The sequence below is a fragment of the Schistocerca americana genome, chromosome 11 (assembly GCF_021461395.2).
Source record: "Schistocerca americana isolate TAMUIC-IGC-003095 chromosome 11, iqSchAmer2.1, whole genome shotgun sequence".
NCBI lineage: Eukaryota > Metazoa > Arthropoda > Insecta > Orthoptera > Acrididae > Schistocerca > Schistocerca americana.
Window position 1 is genome coordinate 95,505,485 of NC_060129.1, and position 23,535 is coordinate 95,529,019.

A 23,535-nucleotide genomic window follows, 5' to 3' on the forward strand; every position below is an offset into this window, starting at 1 on the left:
GACGCCATCACATCTTCCTTACAATTCATCAGTGGGGTCCACTGTTGTTCCTGTTGTATTGGTAGTTTAGTGTTTGGGTTGGTACTGTTCTTGGTTCTCCACAGACCCAGGAGACTGGCATCCCACAGGGTTCTGTAATGAGTATACTTCTTTTCCTCATTGCTATCGATAGACTTGTGGCCTCTGTCGGTCCTTAGGTCGCCCCTGCTCTGTATGTGTATGATTTCTGCATTTGGGTTAGTTCCTCTTCGATGGCCTCTGCAGAGCGGCAGCTCCAGGGAGCTATACAGCATGCCTCTGCATGGACCCTCTCACACAGGTTTCAATTCTCTCCTTTAAAATCGTGGGTGGTCCACTTCTGTCACCGTACTACGATCCACCCCATCCGGAGCTCTATCTCGATGCACAACGATTACCTGTGGTCCCACAGTTTCGTTTCCCGGGTAGTCTTTTCGACAACAAGCTCACTAGGCTGCCTCATATCAGACTTCTGAAGGTAGGATGTTTCCGTAAACTCAGTTCTTCGCTTCCTTGCCCACAACTCTTGGGGAGTGGAAAGCTCCATCCTTCTCTGCCTTTATCGTGTTCTAGTGCTGTCTCGCTTGGACTATGTTGTCAAGTTTATGGTTCGGCTGCTCCTTCCACACTGTGCCTGCAGGATCCGGTCCACCATTGCAGTATCCTTTTGGCCATTGGTGCCTTCCCTACTAGCCCAGTTGATAGCCTCCTGTTTGAAGCTGGGATCTCCCCCCCCCCCCCCCCCCCCACACACACACACACTGTGTTGTCTCCGCATCGGCCATACCAGACTGACACACGGTTTTCTTTTGCGTAATGAGCCACCCTCACTTCGTGGTCATGTAGCCTTCCACTGAGTAACCCACATTTTGGTGGAATGCCCCCTTCTTTTGGCTCTGCGTACTAAGTACAGATTTCCCCGCACTTTACCTTTAATGTTGGCTGAGGATTTCTGGATAGTCGAACTGGTACTCAGTTTCCTCCAGGAAAGTGGTTTTTATTCTAAATTTTAAGGTTTTTAACCTCACTTTGGTGTTGGGGCATGGCGGTGAGGGCTGGGGTATCTCCCACTGTAAGCTGTGTCTGGAGATTCCCGCTCCCCTCATTGGCCAAGATCCTTTTTTCTTCCCCCTTTTACTCTGGTTTTTTTTTCACTTTTTAGAATTTGTTAGTCTCCTTTTGCCATGTGCACTTCTACATTCTAGCGGTTGAACGCTTTTAAATAGCAGGTGGTCTTGCCCCTACTGCTTCAGAGGTGCGATATTTCCTGCCTCTAGCATAGCCAGGGGGTCGCTCTCTTGCTGACTTTGCTCATTTTGTTTTGACGACATGACTGCTGTTTTACATTTTTTAGCCTTTTCCCTTCTGTTGTTCTGACTTTTATGAGATGTCAAACTGTCTGAATGGACCACATTTGAAACAAGTGACTGATGACCTTGCTGTTTGGTCCCTTCAACCCTAATCAACCAATAACCATCCAGTCAGATATCCAGTACAGAAGATGCTGTGAGCGGAGACAGTAATTCAGTCAGCACAGTACCGTGGTCACACAATGCTGGGCCTTACAATCACATTCTCGTCTCTGTTCAGCCATCACCCAGATTACGGGCCATGGTTTCCTTTCTACAAAACACACAGGTATGGTGTGCTCTAGTTACGTCACTGTACTGGATACTGGAGGGGCAGGTGTCAAATGTCTACCCTTCTGCCACGGCTGCAATTCTCTCCGGCATTATCGGGGGCCACTCCAGTGAATCGCACGAGTTTCCTTGCACTAGGGTGTGGCAGATTACATTTCCTATCTGTCTAATTTGGTCTCTAGCATGTTCCACACCGTCAGTATTGGTGTGACGCTTAGATCTAAGTATTATTTGTTACTCTCTGTCTCTCAGATTCAAATGCTTCATATTAAGTCTTTCTTTCTCTTTTTTTTTTTTTTTTTTTCTTCTTCTTCTTCTTCTTCTTCTTCTTCTTCTTCTTGAATGTGTTACACTACTGGTAACACAACAATTTATAAACATTGTTCGTGAAACAATATTACCTATCCTGTGTAATCCATTTTTTATTCTAGTGGTAGCCTGTACTGGAATCTTCTGTCTGTTTTGTCCAGCTTAATTTAACATGAAAATTGATGTTTGAGGAAGAAGTACATCACCTCTGCTATCAAGAGACGTCACATGCGTATATGGTTCTGTCTGCTTTAGTCAGAAGCAAATTTTGAAACAACTCTTCTGTAAGTTTTGTATAGCTGTATCTGTGACAGGCTTCATGTGTTTTTCATTGCACGAGGTTCGTTCAATAAGTAATGCCTTAAATTTTTTAAAATGCTATTAACATACATAGACAAATGTCCCTGTTGGTCCCTCCCATTTGATGTTTCAAACCGTTCTCGCAGATGGCAGAGCAGTAGTACAGCGTCAAAATGGCGTCTACACATGAGTTCCATTACAAGCAGTATGCTGTTATTGAGTTTTTGTGCGCAGGAAAAGAAACCGTTGTGAACATCCATAAACGTTTGTGTTCAGTGCGTGGCAATGCTGCAGTTCTGCAGTTGATAGCACAGTTGGGCAACGGGTGAAGAAAGTTGCACACTCAGGAAATGGCAGAAACAAGCTCCACGATCAGCCACACTTGGGACGTCCTGCCACAGCCGCTGCTCCAGACATGCTGAATCGTGTGGATGCCATTATTCGTGCTGACCGGTGCATCAAAACTTGACAATTGGCTCTAAAGTTGTCGGTCAGAATTGGAAGGTCGTCTGCAATGATCAGGACCCTCGGCTATTCAGATAGTGGTGCTCCTGATGGATTCGATTAACGCTCACAGCGGGCTACACGATTCAAAGAAGGGCCATTTCATCTTAACTATTAGAGCGTTTTGAGACCGGCGGAGACGGCTTTCTCTCACACGGATTGTTACGGGGGACGAAAGCTGGGAGCACCACTTTGTGGCAGAAACAAAAAGGCAGTCCATGGAGTGGAATCGCCCTCATTCGTGAGAAAAGAAGAAATTAGAGACGAACCCCTCTGCCAGAAAAGTCACGGTGACAGTCTTCTGGGATTGTGATGGCGTCATTTCTGTGGGTGTGATGGGAAGAGGGTCAACCATCAATTCAGGGCCATATCAGAAGACTCACACGAGAACCGTTACCGACGTGTTCAATCGGACAAGAATCCAGCAGAAATCTTGCTCTATTACAATAATGCACGCCCACACACAAGTCCGAGAGCCCAGGAATGCATTGCCCCATCCACGCTACAGTCCGGACCTGGCACCCTCGGACTTCCATCTCTTTGGGCCGCTTAAAGATTTTCTACGGGGAACACACTTTGAAGAGGAGGAGAGTGTCAGTCTTACAGTGGACACGGGCAAGACGTGTCGATGTGTCACCAAATTCTGACTCTTACATTATGAGGAAAAAGAAAGTGGGGCATTACTTAATGAACGACCCTCGTAAGTTGAAAACTGAACTTGACGGATTGTTTCCCCTATGTCCCCCCCACCCTCACCCCCCTGTTAGTGATATTCCACTTCCATACATTATGTTCCAAATAACCTCAGAAGCGAGTCACAGCTAGCTGACTTCAACTGCTTCCAAAACTCTGCCCGGCAGTCGTGCTGTCAGTGCAGCACAGTCGCTGTCCCCTACGTTCGGGCTGTGGTTTGCGCCCCACTCTGAACAGCCGCCCCCTGTTTGCAGCGCGGGCTGTGGCTCCAGCAGTCCCAGCACCGCCACTCGGCCACTCGGCGACCCCGGACGCTCTCCTGCCGCGGCTGCCGGCCACACTCCGCCGCCTCCAGACGACGCGGCCGTCTCTCGCCTGCGGTGAGTGCTGCCGACTTGTACACTCGGTGCCGCGTCAACCAAATGTTACACTAAAAACATCTAATTTAAGCATTTTTGAAATTTCCGCTAAAGCTGAGCTTACAGTTGTCAGGAAAAATTATTTCTTCATTTAATAGGTGTGTTTAATGTAACTGCTGCTGTTGATGGTGTTTACGTATCTTAGAAATTAGTTCCGAAGGAAGTGGGTTCGGAGCCACGGTGTCAGTGCATTGCTATTCAACGAAACCTACACGTCACGTGAATGAGTATACAGCTGTGTCGAAGTTCTCACACGGAACCTCTTGAGTACGAGATCACAAATTCAGTCTTCAGTGAGGCTCATTGGATAGTATTAACAGTTGTGATGGGGATAAATATTAGCTGCTAATATTTGATGATCTTCATGAGGAGGGCTACAGAAAGTGAGTGTCCAAGACGTACAGATATAAACCTCCTATGAGACACACGTATTACACTTAACAAAATACACATCGTCGACATTAGAGAAATGTTCAGGACAGATAATTAACTTGAACAACGAGCACCAAATGAAAAACAGCGCGTCCCAGTGGTCACATAGGTTTGCACCATCAAGATCGAAGGTGAACACTGTCGTGGACCTTACCGTGGAACTAGTCTTCCTTCGAGGTGCACGTTCAGATAATGCGATAATACGTTTTATAGGCACAGAACAAACAAAACATCTAGAGGCTGAATTTTCCAATGATATAAATCACAATGTCGCACTCCTTTCAGGAGGGATAGTTTGCTCTGAGGGAGTATGATTTTTATACGCAGACCAGGAACGACCAAAGAAACTTGCTTTAACCAGCCATTGGTCAGAAGCAGTGCTCATACTACAGCTGTAGTTCTCTTATGCCTATTTTCCTGCTCTCGTTTGCTTTGAGGTAACTATTACCTAGTGCCCTTGCAAGATGGCGCACACGAGAAAGAATCGTAGGGGGGCAGAGCTCCTCCAACTTCTCGCAGCACAATAAATAGATTTGCAACCAATTTACCGACCAGACTCACTCGACATAATTGTGTACTGCTGCGTTAGGGCATTGATACTACCAGAGTGAGATTTTCACTCTGCAGAGGAGTGTGCAGAATTTGGAAGGTAGGAGACGAGGTCGAGGTACTGGCGGAATTAAAGCTGTGAGGATGAGGTGCGAGTCGTGTTTGGGTAGCTCATGGTAGAGCAGTTCTCAGTGAAAGGAAAAGTTCCCAAGTTAGTCTCGGTCCGGCACGCAGTTTTAATCTGCACTGATAGTAGTTAATCTTGATATACCTCTCCTGGAACTTACAATTCCCTCTTATCCCCTCTTTTAACCACTTTATCTTCAGATCGCGGATGGTTGATGTTAAAAACAAATTCCTTACTGAATGATGGGAAAAGTTTGTCTCATCTACAAACCTGCAGTTCACTGTGCATTGTCGAGTTAACGCTTTATTTGAAATTTCGTTACCTGATTTCTTTCCGTTTCGTAGCACTCTTTCAAACTATGCCATTAGTATAGGCGTTGGTATGGGACACCACATGTTTTTGACTTGAAAATATTTCGGCGTGTTTTTGTCTTGAAAATATTTCGGCGTGTTTTTGTCTTGAAAATATTTCGGCGTGTTTTTGACTTGAAAATATTTCGGCGTGTTTTTGACTTGAAAATATTTCGGCGTGTTTTTGACTTGAAAATATTTCGGCGTGTTTTTGACTTGAAAATATTTCGGCGTGTTTTTGACTTGAAAATATTTCGACGTTTTTTTTTTTCTGACAAAATATTTCGACGTGTTTTTGACTTGAAAATATTTCGACGTAGTTTTTTTTCTGGAGAAATATTTCGACGTGGTTTTTTTCTGGAGAAATATTTCGACGTGGTTTTTTTTTCTGGAGAAATATTTCGACGTGGTTTTTTTTCTGAAGAAATATTTCGACATGGTTTTTTTTTCCTGGAGAAATATTTCGACGTGGTTTTTTTTTCTGTAGAAATATTTCGATGTGGTTTTTTTTCTGTAGAAATATTTCGATGTGGTTTTTTTTTCTGGAGAAATATTTCGACGTGGTTTTTTTTTCTGGAGAAATATTTCGACGTGGTTTTTTTTTCTGGAGAAATATTTCGACGTGGTTTTTTTTCTGGAGAAATATTTCGACGTGGTTTTTTTTTCTGGAGTAATATTTCGACGTGGTTTTTTTTCTGGAGAAATATTTCGACGTGGTTTTTTTTCTGGAGAAATATTTCGACGTGGTTTTTTCTGAAAAAACGTTTCCACATATTTTTTTGTAAAAATATTTTTGTCTTATAAAATTTCCACGTAAATTTTCTGTTAAATATTTCCAATTTTCTTTTTAAAAATTCGCTGTTGGTCTTAACGAAAACTGTATCGACAAGACTATTTTCATCATTTCCACATGTTTTACTCGTAAAAATATTTACTTAGTTTCTGCATGAGAATTTTCCGCATCTTCCCACTGCACATTTTAAAACATTTTGCGTAAAAGTGGTCGTCCCTTTGAAAAAGTCTTTTTGCGCAGAGCAGGAGATGGCAGCCCCTCTTTGGCAGCCACTTTTTTGGGAAACCTTGGCAACTTTAAGGGCAGCGGTATGGCACAAACCCGCATCTTTTAGACGGAAAGACGGCAGCCACCTTTCTGCAACGACATTTTGCGTCCACTTTTTTGTGGCCACTTCTTGAGATTTCCAGGCAGCGCTCAGTCGTCGCTCGGCTGGCACTTTTTCGTGGTCGCTGTTTAGCTACCACTTTCTTGCGAGCGCATTTTTGCAACGACTTTCTGCAACGACACGTGAAAATTTTAGAGGGTGTCCACCCTTGAAAATCAGACTGTTCTGATGTGCTTACAAGTCACCTCAATTATTTACTGGTTGATAGGTGTCTCTTCAGTTATCTCTATTTTATCATCCAGCAACAATCTGTACCAACAATCAGTATCATCAATGCATTCTGTAATCTCGCGGAAAGCATAGCTGTATTCTATTTATACATGTAGATTTTATTTCATTATTAAATAACACCCAGGGAAGTGTATCGGTTATTGTGTATTCTCTTCTAAAGCCATAAGCGTATCGTAGTTACAGTTAAATTCCTTACCTACAGCTGTACTTACAAAGTTCTTTGTTTTCTTGTGTGTTGTTATCATATCGTTGGTTATTATGACTTTGTCTTGTGAACCATGTACCAGCTCGGCCATTGTTTCCATATTCAAAACCTTTAGCACTACGGTAGTTAAGAGTGAAGCCTTGTAATTTTGGTAGTCTGTTTACCTCTGTACGTTTTGTATGCACAACTTTTTGGTCCTGTTCCTGTCCATTCAATACCGTAATCATCTTTACCAAACTCGTCAGTCGATTCACAAAGCGTGCAACCTGTTTCTACAGTATTCGTACCATCGTCGATATAAACAAGAGTGTCTGTGTCGTAGGACACAATTTTATCACCTAATCTATCGAGCATATCGTACGGCCTCATTCTAGTGTTGGAAGTGGTGAAGGTGGACACAAATAGGTTGGTACTTGTACGGTCTTAGACATTGTACTGATATATAACTTGGATTACACAGGTATGATTTCAGGAAAATTAGTGAAAAAATTCCATCAGGTACAGTTGTTTCAGAAACAGCTTCTCTAGTTTGAGCTTTTTTCGATATCTCAGCACTCTAGTGAGTTTGAATTTTGGTTTTTAGGATCTCCGTAAACTGTTACTTAGCCATTTTTATACTAGATGTACGCAAAATAAAAGAGTAATCAGGAGAAACCAGCAGTATTTTCATGTCAGTGCCTGTCTGCTGCACTGCCCCTTCCCCCGCCATCACCGAGCAGTGAGCTTCTGCTGTTGTCCTCCAGTTCACAGTACCTCTTCACTCTGTGATGTTCACGTGATGTTGTTGTTGTTGGTGGTGGTGCTTTAAACTAGTGACTGTTTCCTTGTGCTGTGAAGTTGTTCTATGGACAGTGGCTACCAGAGGATATATAAATTCGGCACATCGCTTGTGCTACATTTGTGGTAACTATACCGTTAAAAAGCAACAAACAAACATTTCCGATTTTGTTGAAAAGGTATATTTCGCCTATTTCGGTATAAAGTTAGGTGATCAAGATAAGCCTTGGGCCCCACACAGTTTGTCCAGTGTGTGTTGAAGAACTGAGGCAATGGTTTCAACGTAAAAAGCAGTTGGTACATTATGGAATACCAATGGTTTGGAGGAGCCCAAAAATCATAGTGAAGACTGCTATTTTTGTTGTTGCAATGCAAGAAGACAGAGATTGCAATGATTCTGGCACAACCGATCCCATTCCGTTCTCACAAACTGAGCTGAACGATTTAGACCTAGGCCTTTCTATAAAATCGGCAGACGTTTTAGGATCTAGATTGAAAGATAAACATATATTGGCACCAGGTAGATCCTTTTCTTCGTATCGATCGAGGGAAAAAGAGTTTGTATCTTTCTTCCCTCAAGAAGGTGACATGGTGTTTTGCAGTGATGTTCCCCCTGGACTTATGGCACGTTTCAAAATAGAATATGCTCCTGATGAGTTGAGACTTTTTATTGATTCTTCAAAACAAAAAAAAAAAGCCTTAAAGCAGTACTTCCACACAACGGCAATAAGTACGCTTCTATACCAGTTGGACACTCGGTTTACTTAAAACAATGTTACGCAGGCCTTGAACTGGCTTCAAGCAAACACTGCTATTCAGACGACAAATGGACATTACGTGCTGATTTAAAAGTGATTTCAATGCCGTTTGGTCAGCAAAGGGCTATACAAAGTTCCCTTGCTTTCTCTTTGAATGGGAAAGTAGAGATAGAAAGCAATACTACATCAAAAAAGGTTGGCCCTTCAGAAAAACCTTACAAGTAAGGGTTAAGAACGCTGATAGGAAAAGCCTTGTGGATCCCAAAAAGGTGTTACTTCCACCACTTAACATTAAGTTGGGACTGATGAAACAATTTAAGACATTGCCAAAAGAAGGGGAATGCTTCAGATAGCTTTGTGGAGAGTTTCCTGGCTCATCCGAGGCAAAGCTAAAGGAAGGAATCTCTGTCAGACCAGACATTAGGAAACTAATGACAGATCCCAAGTTTGTGGACAAAATGGAAACATAAGAAAAGACAGCATGGACATCTTTTAAATTAGGTGTTACAGGTTTCCTATGAAACATGAGAGATCCAAACTAAAAGACAATAGTCGCAGACATTACTTTAAGAAGCGGGCTGTAACGTGAGCTTTAAAGTTCATTTTCTCCACTTGCATCTTGACTACTACCCTGCAAACCTTGGTGATGTAAGTGAAGAGTAGGGCGAAGAGATTCCATCAAGACATCCAAGGAATGGAAAGAATATATCAAGGAAGACTGAACGTCAACATGATAGCGGACTACTACTGGATGATAAAAAGTAAATGATCCTCAATGAGCCCACAGCTGGAGAAGCAATAAGAGGAGCTTTGACAGAAAGCGAAAGCATTATTATAATGACTTGTGAGATTAAAGAGAAGTGGAAGTGTGCGGGAAATATAGTTCAGAACTTATTTATAAATAAAATAAAATTTTATTGTTGCTATACCTAAAAATACTCCTTTTTTGTGAGAAAATCTGACTTGATTGAAAAAAATTGGATTGCATTTTTTAAATTGTCGTTGAAAAGTACATCTGTCAGTTATCAAATTTCAAGCAACTTCCAAAAAATATTTTTTTTCAGACCTGTGTTATATCTTCGTTGATCGGTATGATGTTAGTTGTCTCCCTTTTATTTTGTGTAAGAGCTCGTACCATTGCTCAATGTTGTCTATAAATTCTGTTTGTGACAAGTTCTGTCTCTGTCCGAATTTTCCCCAGAGGGAATTGTATATTTTGGCCACAGCCCGCTTGCCATCGTTCGGTTCAGTATTGTTAATGTCGTGCGTGATGTCTTGCTTGCCCTCGATAGTTCGACCGTATTCTTCTTTAGACTTCTAATTACCTTCCCAAGGACTAGTTTCCAGTTTGACCTTCATGAAGGTTTTTACGTAGTTTGTGAACAGTCAATTACTTTCCCATTCAAAGTGCCACATCTCGTAAATTTCCTGTATGGCTTTGTTGAGCTCTAAAGTTGTCAAAGTTCGTACAAATGCTCGCTCATAGTCACTATGGTTGCAACTACTATCAGGCTTTTCTTCTACACTTTTCAAATGTAGAGCAAACAAAAGCTTTCCTGCTCAACAGGAAGCACAGAGTGGTACAAGCCGTGAAGCACAAGCACTTTGCATTTAACGAAACGAAATCATTCGTCGTCATATTTTTGTGGCCTCAGTATCTGTACGGGATGACCAACAGATAATCGTCGTAAAACATCGCTGTCGGATATAGCCTGCCCATGTCTATATATCGCAGCTTCTTGCCTGAAACCTTGAATTTAGCAGCGTTTGTTCTTGCGCCGAAAAAGACATCTCTAGGGTTCAGGGGTTCTATGACATTTACGTTCTCTTTTGAATTATTCCACTTACAGCTCCATATTTCGACACAGTTACAACCGGCGTTCCTTGACTTTTGTGTGAGGTCTAAGAGATCCATGGTTTCATTGTTGACCGTTGTCGATAGTATTGGGCGAATAACACACTGGACAGCCGTGCCAGAAGCAATTGTGATACTGGTAAACTGTTTTTGTGTTTGCGTTCTAGCTGTCAACATTTGCGCCACATTTTGTAACTTCTCCACCGTTCAATGCATTTTGTACATTAGGAAACGAATTTAACCACACAATTTACTCTTTGCTGAACATTTCCTTCTTTTGATGTTTGACTGCAGCAAGTAGGTTCAATGTATTATGACCTGCAAATAGCCATACAAACACCAGACATTATTATGTACTGGAAAGGATCAATGTTTCTGATTTCCAGGAAATATCTCCTAAATTCAAGGCAGCTGCGGCGCAATATGTCGTCAGGATGGAAATATTCGGAAAATCCCTTCTGGAAGTCAAACGTAATTTTCACCCACTTCCTGAGCGTGCCATTCTAAGAATGCTTTTCTAGCCTTACATATCACAATGTCAACACCGTAGTACTTGTTTGCTGGAAGTCGCCCTACATAATTTTGATTTGATTATTGAAGAAGTGTGGAAAGTAACCTTTTTTCAGCTCTTTCAGACTGAATGTCTTGGAAAACGTCGCGATTTCCTTGGATACCATATTTACTGGGATCTAACCCGTACTTTTTTCCGGTTTTTGTAATTCAAAAAACCGCCTGCGGCTTAGAATCGAGTGCAAAGTAAGCGGAAGTTGTGAAAAATATTTGTAGGTGCCGCCACAACTAACTTCTGCCGTCAAATATATGTAGCGCTACACAGGCATGCTTTGCAGGCACAAAGATGAATACTGGCGCCAAAACCTGTGCGTCCGTAAATAAATTAAAAGAAAAGGTAGAAGAATGTAAAAATTATGCGATGTATTCCTTTGTGTTTGCTGCTGTCTCATTTAAATTTTGTCTGCCTAATAAACTACGAAACTCGAGTGAGACAACAGCAAATGCGGAAGAATATACATATCATGTCATGTTTATATTCGTATTATTCTTACGTTAGATAGTGATAATGAGAAATGAAGCACAGCAACTGACTAGATTTTTAAATCTAAGATGACTTTAATTTCTGTGCAGAATGTGATGCACTAAAGAGGCGTGTGCAAAGATTTTCAGACGGAGAAAAATTTTCGCTAGACTCTAGTTCAGAACATCATCTCTCATACGCTGTCTATTATTTGGTTCTTGTTGGTCATTATCAAACAAAGCAGCAGTGTAATTGACAGCAAATAGCAGTCCCTTGCCAGTGTTTCCCTTATGAGACAATTCCTCTCTCTCTCTTTTTTTTTTTTTTTTTTAAATTGTAAGCCACGGTAGCGCGTATAAAAGCAAGCCATGCTGCAAGCGGCGACTGGTTGTAAACACTCATTGTCAGTATGCGACAAACAATGCATGACACAGTACAGTAATGCATTTTCAGCTTAGAGTGACTTAAACACTTATAACAAAGAGAACAGCACTCATCAGATCAAAGCAAAATAAGCAATCAATTGAAACCAGACGAAGCACGTGAGAAAGGAAGGGTACCCGTGTAATGCCTGACACACAGCAATGAATGTTTATAGAACATAGTTGCCTGGAGATAGCAGCGATTGCTTGTACATGATTACTTACTGATATAGCTTTACAGTGTAAATTGCCCTGAAGATGACCCCATTGCGGTTGGCGACAAAATAAATAATGTGACTGTCATTTTGATTAATTGACATAGAAATGGCTACTTGATAAAGTTTAACTGTTAAGCTTACGACTCGGACCAAACTACTGTAGCTGTATCTTCATCCATTCGACCTAAATTGTCTCTCACGTTAGAGTGGTCTAAGACTTTTCTCTCCCCTTGAATTTAGAACCTCAAATTTCAGGTGCAGCTTAGATTCAGAAATTTTTTTTTTTGTTTATTTAGTCTCATTTTTCGAGTGCGGCTTAGATTAGTTTCAAGTGAATATGGTAAGGTTTATGCTGTCAGTTATTCTGAGCCTTAGGGAAGATATTTTTAGCACTATAATTTTCGTTCCTTAGTAAATTGTTTTGATATTAATTCCGTTATTTACACAATACTGTAAAATAAAGTACGTATCATAAGTTTGTGTATTGTGTGCTATTCACGTATAGCCCCTGTTACTCTGTGACAGCAACCATTCGCAAAGTTCATTGTTCCTAAATTCGTATGTTTCCTTTGAAGTCGTGCACAGCCACAAAGTTTGGCGTGTGTATGCCTGTATCTTGTTCTGCTTCGAAATCGGGAAAGTAGTACCTCTCTTTGTAAGTGCATTTTTAAATTTTTTAGTGCCACTCCCATTGCAAGTAATTTGTTATTGCAGTAACCACCACGTCTTTTTCTCCTTTGCATGTAGCATTTGTTTTCACTTAACTTCACATGCTCATCAGCGCAATTTTGGCAATCAGAGAAGCCAGAGTTGTCTGCCGAGTCTGCTTCTGCGTTATTTTTTTACATTTTTCGCACTCGAAAATCTTTTCACATGCTCACTTGTGATTACCCATACACTCTTTACCAAAACAATACAGTAGTCTCGATAGTGCGAGTTCCCAATAATCCGAGCCTCTTTAATAAAAAAGAAAAAAAATAGGTTGCAATGATCTTTCTTTTCTTCACTGACATGATAAATAATGAAAGGGAGAGTACAGGTCAGTGACAAAGCAACCAACACCGACGATTAGCTCGCTGACCTGTTGCACGAACATCTGTCGTCAGTATGGCACGAAATACCCCGGCTGCTATCGATCAAAACTGGAGAGTTCATACGCCGCTGTAGTTCCCAGTACCTGTACTGTACAGTGTGTTCCGTTGTACACTTTACAAAGATGAGTGCTATAACAAAAAAGAGGAAATTTGTGCCTTTGCATCTAAGATTAGAAGCACTAAGGAGAAACAATAAAAAAACTTGCTCTCGGATATGGGGTAGCTGAAGTTAATGGTTGCTGACCGGCCAAGAAAGACTTAAATTGGAGCAGTTTTCTTCACAGAAATGCTCACATGAATCTCAGTCGAAGTATAAAGATGTCACTGCAAAAAAAACAAGTGTGTCATTGTTCATGAGGTTTACCCAACAGAGACAGAAGGGTCCTCTGATTTCCGGCCCAATCTTGCAAGAAAAAGGTTTGTTTATCAGAAACCAGCTGCAAGAAGGAGATAAGTTCGCTGCTAGTGTGCGTTGGCTCGACAAGTGGAAGAAAAGGTATGGAGTGCGTCAACTAGACGTATGTGGAGGAAAAACTCTCCGGTGACGCTCAGGCCGTTCCAAAATTTATCGTAGAGTTTAAAAAAATCATAACTGACGAAACTGGGCTAAATTTTAAAATGTTACCAGCGAGAACACTTGCTTCTCGTAGCTCCTGGGCACAAAAAAAGCAAAGAGCGGCTCACAGTTATGGCAGCTTCAAATGCAACTGAAAACCACAAACTGAAACTAGTTGTGATTGGGAAGTTTGCCAAGCCAAGAGTATCCAAGACTGTATCCATCTCGGCTCTTCCGGTTGAGTAATGCCTGGATGAATCAGGAAATCTTCAAGAACTGGTTTTTTAACTCATTTGTACCTCACTGCAAGAATTTTTTAAAAGGAAGGGGACTGCCATGCAAAGCAATTTCGCTCATGGATACTGCGTCCTCATATCCGAGTGCAGGAGAACTGCAGTGCGACGATATCCGCGCCTTGTTTTTCCCACCAAACGTCACCTGCCCCATTCAGCCCACGGATCAGGGCGTTCTGGAATGTCTAAAAAAAAGTATCGACTGCGATTGCTACAGTCAATGCTGCATTCCGAAGACAACGAAAGCATTGTAGGAGCTTTGAAGAAAGTGACTTTGAAGGATGTCGTGTACTGGATTAGCGAATCTTGGAGCGAAATAGTCACACAATTTATAAGTTGTAGAGGAAAATTCTATAGGAAAGTATGCTAGACACAGAAACTGAAAATTCAGCAGATGAGGACGATCAACCATTGTGTAATTTAATCAGTGGATTGCCAGGGTGTGAAGAGGCAGAAGAGGTGGAAGGAGGCGAGTGGTTAAATTCGGACCAACGGTTGGAAGTGACACTCTTCTGTAATTGACACGGCTAACATTCGACGGCAGTGCGAGGGTGACGAGGCAGCGGCTGCACCGGTGGTGAGTCACATCGATGGCTGCGCTGCCCTCGAGGCCGCCATATGCTACATGGAACAGCAGCCTGAGGCGACACCGGTGGTGTCACACTGCCGCGAGCAAACGTCGCAGACACTTCACTATTACTTGGCTAAATAAATAATTATTGTTATTCTGCCAATGCAAATACGTGTGTAAATATTTTATTTTAATAAAGTTCAAATTTGAGTTGTATTGAAACTTCCTGGCAGATTAAAACTGTGTGCCCGACCGAGACTCGAACTCGGGACCTTTGCCTTTCGCGGGCAAGTGCTCTACCAACTGAGCTACCGAAGCACGACTCACGCCCGGTACTCACAGTTTTACTTCTGCCAGTACCTCGTCTCCTACCTTCCAAACTTGACAGAAGCTCTCCTGCGAAACTTGCAGAACTAGCACTCCTGAAAGAAAGGATATTGCGGAGACATGGCTTAGCCACAGCCTGGGGGATGTTTCCAGAATGAGATTTTCACGCTGCAGCGGAGTGTGCGCTGATATGAAACTTCCTGGCAGATTAAAACTGTGTGCCCGACCGAGACTCGAACTCGGGACCTTTGCCTTTTGCAGGCAAGTGCTCTACCAACTGAGCTACCGAAGCACGACTCACGCCCGGTACTCACAGCTTTACTTCTGCCAGTACCTCGTCTCCTACCTTCCAAACTTTACAGAAGCTCTCCTGCGAAACACTCCGCACACTCCGCTGCAGAGTGAAAATCTCATTCTGTTGAGTTGTATTACTTACAATATTATAATATTTCTTTCTCCCATTTAAATTTCGATCGTCAGAGTTTTGATAGTTCGAGGTGGTTCCGGTCCCGTTTACCTTGAACTATCGAAACTCTACTGTGTGTCTTGCACTTTCTGCATTAAATCCTTGGCTGTTTACGTTCATGCTTTGGTCTTACCACGCAAGTTGCACACATTTCCTTTATCTTTTTTGCAGAAGTATTTGTCCTTCTGATTGCAGGATTCATCACACGTCTTGCAATAGACATTCTGCCTAAAAAACTCTTCATATTTTTGATGCCATTGTGGTGATCATTATTTAAGCACAAATAGTGTTGCTCCCTTTTCGCCGCCAGAGGAATGCATAACTGTGTTAAAATTGACAGCTGAAACAACTTTAACCTGAACATTCAAAAAAAGCTGCTGCATCGTCGATATCGTCAAGACTGAAACCTAACCTTCAAAGTTCTTTGAGTCTCGCTCACAACTCTTTTGCTAATTCTTCCTGCGGAGCTCTCTCTTTCCTAGTGTAGAGAGCGTCATTATATGTCAGTTCCTCGCACAAGTGTGTTTCTAGTGATCATTGCTCGAGGACCGCACAGGCTATCGTTGTTGGTTATTTTGTTTATACTTGTCTTGCCAATTATATCTTTAGTAATATTTACTATTTTTGTTTCCCTTTGAACCTTTACCTCGACCTATTTCGTAGACCTCAAAGTAAAATTTGGTGTTTGTGTTTACATTTTCATTGGATCATTGGATGTTATTATTATTTCAATCTGGTCAAGAGCTGTGAAGCGTTGCCTTTTAAACTCCTTTTCGATGAAATTGCATGATTAAAATCATTTTCAGCAACTGTTTTCATTTTGTCCCCTTACTTGTAATCGGGCAATTTTCTTACTGCATTTATAGCTGCGTGTATAGCCTTTCTGACAGCTTTCATTTGTTACACGGGATTACCTTTCTTTGAGTCTTTCTCACTCATGTTGTTTCTTTCCATATCTATCCTAACTTCTTGAGTCCAGGCTATTGTTGACTTCTTGTCCCAAAGATATCTAAAAATCTGTTTGGTTAACCTGTTGCTGTTCATTCTCTGTAAGTGTCCAAAAAATAGCAGTCGCCTCTTTTGTAGTGTTCCATTTATGTTTCCAATGTTGCGATAAACTTCTTCATTACTTCTTAATTTCCATACCTCTGTATTTTTTGGTGCCCAAATATTTTTCGAATTTCTTTCTAGGACTTCAATTTTGTATACTTTGTAGTTCAGTACTAAACATTCATTTCCATAAAGAAACTCTGGTTTTACTATAGTATTGTAGTGCCGTATCTTTAAATTTTTAGACAGGCACCTTTTGTTGCAGATATTGCTTGTTATTTCACAAGTGCTCTCCATTTTATGTACTCTTTCTTCTAAAACAAATTTTTCTAAGCCATTTTGTTGCATAATTTCTCAAATATTTAAATTTATTTACCATCTTAATCTGCTGCTAGGGATTCCAGAGCATTTTTTATATTTGTCATAAAGTTTTTCTAGATATTCAACCTGCTTTGTTTGCTATTTCTTCCAAGAGACTGATTTGTATTCCAGAATTTGTTAGATTTTCAAAAAGGATGGCAAAATCATTCGCAAATGCTAAGCAATGAATTTCAATGCCTTTGGTTTTAGTTCCCAGTCTGATCGGTGATGGCTTCTGCTCTTTCAGTTTTTGTTTCCACTCTCTTACTGTTTTCTCTAGTGCACAGTTAAGGAGAGTGGAAACAAGCCATTACCTTGCCTTCCACCTGTTTTTATGTCGAATGCCTTCGATATATCACCCCGAAAATTTACTTTTGATGTGGTGTTTGTGAGCGTTTCAACGAATAAGGTTTGCTGATTTAGATTTGATGGCAAATTCTCTGTTCACTCTTCATCAAGTGTTGCCCTATCAATCGAGTCAAATGCATTTTTAAAATATACAAATGTTACAACTATATCTTTGGACTTTGTAAATCTGTGACGAATTACTGACTGTAGGTTGAAAATCTGTTCTGAGCAAACTCTGCCCTTTCTAAAACCACTGTCATACTCTCCCAAATGGTTACAAAGTGTTGCTCCTTCCATGTTTAATAGTAGTGTTGAAAATTTTGTTACACATTATATATTTTTTTAATCCGTGTTTCTGCTAATTCAGTTTTCGTGACACTGTTTGTGTGCACGAACCGCTGCGAAGCATTCCCTGTTCTAATCTGTGGCACACTAAGGGAAGCAGGATGTCGCGGCGTTGTCAGCAGCTGGTCTCTTCCGTCAACACATGTCGCCGACGTTTGCACCGTGTAAATTACTGCAGTACATGTTTTGCTTTACTCGTTACGGAAATGCAGATGGGACGGTCATGCCAGCAGAAAATTAGAGAGAAGTGAAGTTTGCGTTTAGTCTCTTCAAACGAGCTGCAACTATCTGGCAAAAACCACACATTTCGTGCGAGAAATAAGGTGACTGTAGGTGCTTTCAGAAAGTGCTGCATTGCCGCACCAACCGTACGTACAAGCTGCAAATGCTTGACCTCGCTCCCTGGTCTGCCTCAGGCTAGCGAGTCGCCACTGTTCCTGTGTTCTGCCCCCCCACCCCCCCCCCCCCCCCCCCAGTTAAAGACGGGCGACAGGTGCAAGAAGGAGCAGCTCCCATCACGTCGCGGATCGTCGAGAGAAAAAGAAAAAAATCCCTACGGGGTTTCCTTCACGTGGCACCGAAGGTTTCGCCCTTTTTGCATCAACAATTTTAATGGCTCTCGACACATTAAAAAATTCTGCTAACAACTTAGCCTCACGGAGATATTTGATATCGTTATCCAGTTCGTCTCTGGTGTAGTCATCATCCTCGATATTGAAATAGTTCATGTGGTAGTCGATGATCAAGTATTCCTTCATTCTTTGGTACAAATTTATCGAATTTGCATTGTACTCGACCCTCGGCATATCTTCACTATTTGGATGTTTGACCGTGATGCTTTTGCAAATTTCTTCTCTGCACTCTGATGACACGGTAAGTGTAATCGCAGTCATCGTCAAATAATTTCGAGAGTATGAACATGTTTCAAATTTTCATTTTTAGGGACAAGATGAGGTAGTAATTGATGTAAATTCTGAATGTGCTCGTCACTAATACTGTTCAAACTTTCGAAGTGAATTATGTGGCCTCGATACATCTCTTTAACTCTGCACTCACTGTGTTTTCTAAGGGCAGGCGTACACGGAAGACTTACTGTCGCGCAACCATTCCGTCTTTGTTGCTTTATTGTTGCTTCTGCTTTTGAGAGCTCGCACACGATGAGCAACTGTTTCCTGACAGCGGACCCGTTTTCAAGGGTTTCTGTAGTGTAGCCGAGCAGTGCTCAGGGAGGGATTGTTTTGGGACTGCAGTGGTTTGTGCTGTCATCATTCGACAAAGGTCAAAACGGAAAAGGAATTACTGGATTCGCCAACTTACGTCTGAAAGACTAAAGGAAGGGAAATTCACTTTAATATTTCAACAGCTAAGATGTTACCCAGAGAAATCCTTCAGTTCCGCACGAGTGTAACGTCATTTGACGAGCTAGTCCCAAATCTGGGGCCTGCCATCGCCTACCGAAATACAAATACACGCCTCCTACCAAAATACAAATACACGACAGGTGATTCCACCCGAAGAGGGGCTCAGTGTTAAGTTACGGTAGGTTGCATTAAATTACACATTTTTATTTAGCTTGATATTTACTAAATCCAGCAATCCAGTTAGTAACAGTAATCATTACATTTTGTATAAAAGAGGGATCCCCAAACTGTTTTGGTCAAGTGACCCTTTTTCCAAAATGAACTGTTACCTCAGACCCCCATGGCCAAATTACTTACTTTTAAGATCAACCCCCTTATTCATAATGGTCAGCTAACTTAAAACAGCTGCTACAGAGTGTTATTTTTCATTCTGACTTAGGCCAATAGAAGAAGACAGAGTGAGAATTAGCAATGCTTTAAGTTAGCAGAGTATTATGAATAAGGGGGCCTATTTTTAGTTTTTTCTTATTGATACAAAATACCTAGGTACTAAGGTACCAATTGGAAAAATTTGCACTTGGTTAAGTGAGTAAAGTTGACTTCATTTTCTCATCAAATGTCCACAGCAGTTTATAGACCATGCTCGAGTTATACCTGCTGTCAATATACGCAGCTATTTTAAAATCTATTATATGTCCCATGGAGGATCTGTTCCATGGCAGTGCAATAGACTCTGATTTCACTACGATTCAACAATATTGAAAAGCTTACTTGTTCTATCCACAAAACATTTTTAAGAAGCGTAAGATGATGATAATGTTGAAAGTATGTCAATAAAAGCAACTCTGTAAAATAAAAACTTGTCTGCTTGGCGTTCTTTTGTGGAGGATGTCCTCAGATTGTACTCATTTACACACAGTTCTTCCCACACTTTGCTTTTCAAATTAGCGTCAGAATAATCTTTCAAAGTTTCTATATTGAACAGTGCAGGTCTGTTTTTTACTTCATTTACGATCAGTTCACTATCGATGTCTTCGTCCCTTACAACAGCCAGTGTACAAACTCGCAAGTTTCCAACTGCAGGCAGCAGAGATGGCAACTGCATTGTCGGCCGTGCACACGCGCTCGTGTATCCTGCGGGGGGGACAGGACGGAGGCAGTTGGTTCGCCATTCTGTCGGCGGCCGGAGCTACTGAAAAGTTGTCTCTGGGGAGTCGCTGTGTGTGTGGTCTTACATATGATTGTACAGACTCTGTGCAAAAGACGAGGCAGTTGCACGACAAAAGTTCTCCCTTGTGCGCCCGCCCTAATGGAAGCCAAGACTTCGTCAAACACCCAATCACTAAATTTAACAGTGAGAGACATTGTTGACTTCAGCACTAACATGTAGAGTCCGGTTTCATTGACAAAATTTGTCGCTTGCAGCTACACTACAATTTTTTTATTGTGAGGTATCTTTTTCTCTAACATTATCTTTCAAGGCGTGTCTAGAATTTGCATACTCGAGAAATTCGCATACATCTTTCGCCTCGAACGAGAGATTATTCTGTCCATCTAATTATATAATGTCGCCAGTGAATCATATAACTTGGCGACTAAGGAGGACATTTGTACAAAATTACAAATGCTAGCACGTAAATACAATAAATTGATATAAAACATACCTAGAGCTCGATTGCGAGTGTAAGATTCTTTCAGGAGGTAGATACAACAATGTGCCGAATTACGAGGAATATGAAACGCTGAAAGGCACACTTAAGATATATAAAGGTTAAAAGAATGTCAATGGCTGTGACGTTCACGATATCGAATTCCGATAAATTCTTACGGTTTATCGACGATAAGATTCACAGGAAACGTGAGACCTGTTTCTTTTTAAAATTTCTCCTTAAATATATTTGCAGAGTACGATTAAAAGCTTGTTAAACAAGTGAAGAACAGGACGTTTGAACAGCTGAAAAGTTAGTTCCATGAGTGGAAGGCGAAGCCGATAACAGAATACGAGGAGTATAAGAAAGGCGTCCAGCCTGTGACAGATAAACTGAGTGCTTTAGAGAAAGAAGTTACTGGTGCTGTAGCGAAAAATGGAGAGGTTGAAAGAGCTAGTTCCTTCGGAAGGGAATTATGACAAGGTGAGTCCTATTCCGCCTACAACTGAGGAATAACCTTTCGAAGGAAGTTTATTTGTCGATGATGATCGGATCACGCGAAAGACACGTAAGAGGCTTGAGCCCGCGTTGCAGCAAATTGAGGAAGAAGACCGGGAGGAGATGAAGGCTGTTAGAAACTAAACACCTTATGTTGGGCTGAAAGTATCAAAATACTTGCGCGGTCTCATCGTACAGTATTTGGCTTAAGATTTGACAGTCGAAAGCAATGCATGGGCGGTTCCGAAGTAACGTTTAACAATGACACTATTTCTGTCAAAGGTAGCAGTCTTCAGTGCCAGCAATGAATTCATGAAACTGCTAACCCGAAAAAAACGTAGCATTCGAAGACTACACGCCTGATGACCGTGAAGCATATACAACTACGCTGAAGGAAACTAATGCAATATTTCACCACTATGATCCAAATACGAATAAACCCAAGTCGAACCGCAGTGAAAAGTACATCATCATTATTCCGATATAGCACTCGTTCGTCTTGTGTAGTAATTCTACATCAGTGGCCAGTCACCAGTAATAGCAAAAGTTCAGTATATAGAATTCATTCTGGAAACAACCCCCAGGCTGTGGCTAAGCCATGTCCCCGCAGTATCCTTTCTTTCAGGAGTGCTAGTTCTGCAAGGTTTGCAGGAGAGCTTCTGTAAAGTTTGGAAGGTACGAGACGAGGTACTGGCGGAATTAAAGCTGTGAGAACGGGGCGTGAGTCGTGCTTGGGTAGCTCAGTCGGTAGAGCACTTGCCCGCGAAAGGCATAGGTCCCGAGTTCGAGTCTCGGTCCGGCACACAATTTTAATCTGCCAGGAAGTTTCTGTTGAGTATGTTTGGATGAATGACCTCAGATCTAATCGACTAGGTGATAGTGGTTCACGGTGAAGAGAATGCAGCTGGTAGGTCGCTGGGGTTTGCAGAAATGGAAGAACAGGGAAGCCGGCATGAAGTGTTCCGGACAAACCGGATGTGTGACTGAAGCGGACTATGGACCCATCAGGCCCCTTTCATTGTGCCACCTGCGTGCATCTACCGTTTTTAGCAAAGTGTTTATCGGTATGCCTGAACGTCCAACGTTCTGCTTTAAATTTTTGCTCTAAAGGGGATATGCAGGCTGCTAGCTCAGGGTGTATGCGACCCGGGAGATCCGCGAAAAACCCGGGAATTTTTTTATCTGTGAGGAAACCGGGAAAAACCCGGGACTTGTTTAGAATTGCGGGAAATTTTCATTGTTTTAGTTTTGAGTTAAATTTTTGAGATTTTTGTTGGTAAGAACTAATATTCTAACTAAGGATAAAACTGTATCCCGCTACTGCAGAATAATACTGCAGCAACAAAACACGAACGACAGAAAAGAAACGAAAATAAAACTTTAGTTTCGAAGGAAATGCGCCACATACAACAACAAAACACAGTGCTCATACAAGCGTCTGCCAACAGCAAAGTATGTCGGAGGCTTTAGGAAGACTGTGCAGTGCTCGATTACAACAAATTGCCTCCGATGAGCGTCACGTGACAACTGTTTGAATTGGATTCGTTTGAAGAGTTGCGTGCTGCCTCTCGCGCATGCGCAGTTGAGTGGCGTGTGAGCAGTCCCTCCTCCCTGTTGTGGTTACAGAAGTGTGGCTGGGAGCCGCCATCTGACGTCGCCGCCCTTGGGAAATGTGGTGGATCCGGGGCTGGTGCAGAGAGCAGCCCGAGCTGTGGTGGGCAGGTGGGTCGCCTCCACGTGGCCTGTCTATACGTTCAGAGGTTTTACTGTTTCCTCTTCGTTTATTGCTCTCACGTTAAATTAAAACAAAACGGATTTTTGTGACCTGGAGCTGTCAAATGAATTAAAATACAGGGCTATTACAAATGATTGAAGCGATTTCATAAATTCACTGTAGCTCCATTCATTGACATATGGTCATGACACACTGCAGATACGTAGAAAAACTCAGTTTTGTTCGGCTGAAGCCGCACTTCAGGTTTCTGCCGCCAGAGCGCTCGAGAGCGCAGTGAGACAAAATGGCGACAGGAGCCGAGAATGCGTATGTCGTGATTGAAATGCACTCACATCAGTCAGTCATAACAGTGCAACGACACTTCAGGACGAAGTTCAACAAAGATCCACCAACTGCTAACTCCATTCGGCGATGGTATGCGCAGTTTAAAGCTTCTGGATGCCTCTGTAAGGGGAAATCAACGGGTCGGCCTGCAGTGAGCGAAGAAACGGTTGAACGCGTGCGGGCAAGTTTCACGCGTAGCCCGCGGAAAATTGGCTCATGCCACAACTGGAGACCGACAGCGCTGACTTCATCTTTCAACAGGATGGTGCTCCACCGCACTTCCATCATGATGTTCGGCATTTCTTTAACAGGAGATTGGAAAACTGATGGATCGGTCGTGGTGGAGATCATGATCAGCAATTCATGTCATGGCCTCCACGCTCTCCCGACTTAACCCCATGCGATTTCTTTCTGTGGGGTTGTGTGAAAAATTCAGTGTTTAAACCTCCTCTACCAAGAAACGTGCCAGAACTGCGAGCTCGCATCAACGATGCTTTTGAACTCATTGATGGGGACATGCTGCGCCGAGTGTGGGAG

The 23,535-nt window shown here is 42.1% G+C and overlaps 1 protein-coding gene across 1 annotated transcript in view; it reads left to right on the top strand.

Annotated features, from left to right (window-relative positions):
• LOC124553299 (cortactin-binding protein 2-like) overlaps positions 1-23,535 on the top strand; it is a 186,342-nt gene that overhangs the window by 158,058 nt on the left and 4,749 nt on the right. The window contains exons 7-8 of the mRNA XM_047127179.1: positions 3,632-3,844; positions 22,566-22,661. Of these exons, the coding sequence (XP_046983135.1) occupies positions 3,632-3,844; positions 22,566-22,661 (309 nt within the window). The remainder of the gene's footprint in view (positions 1-3,631; positions 3,845-22,565; positions 22,662-23,535) is intronic.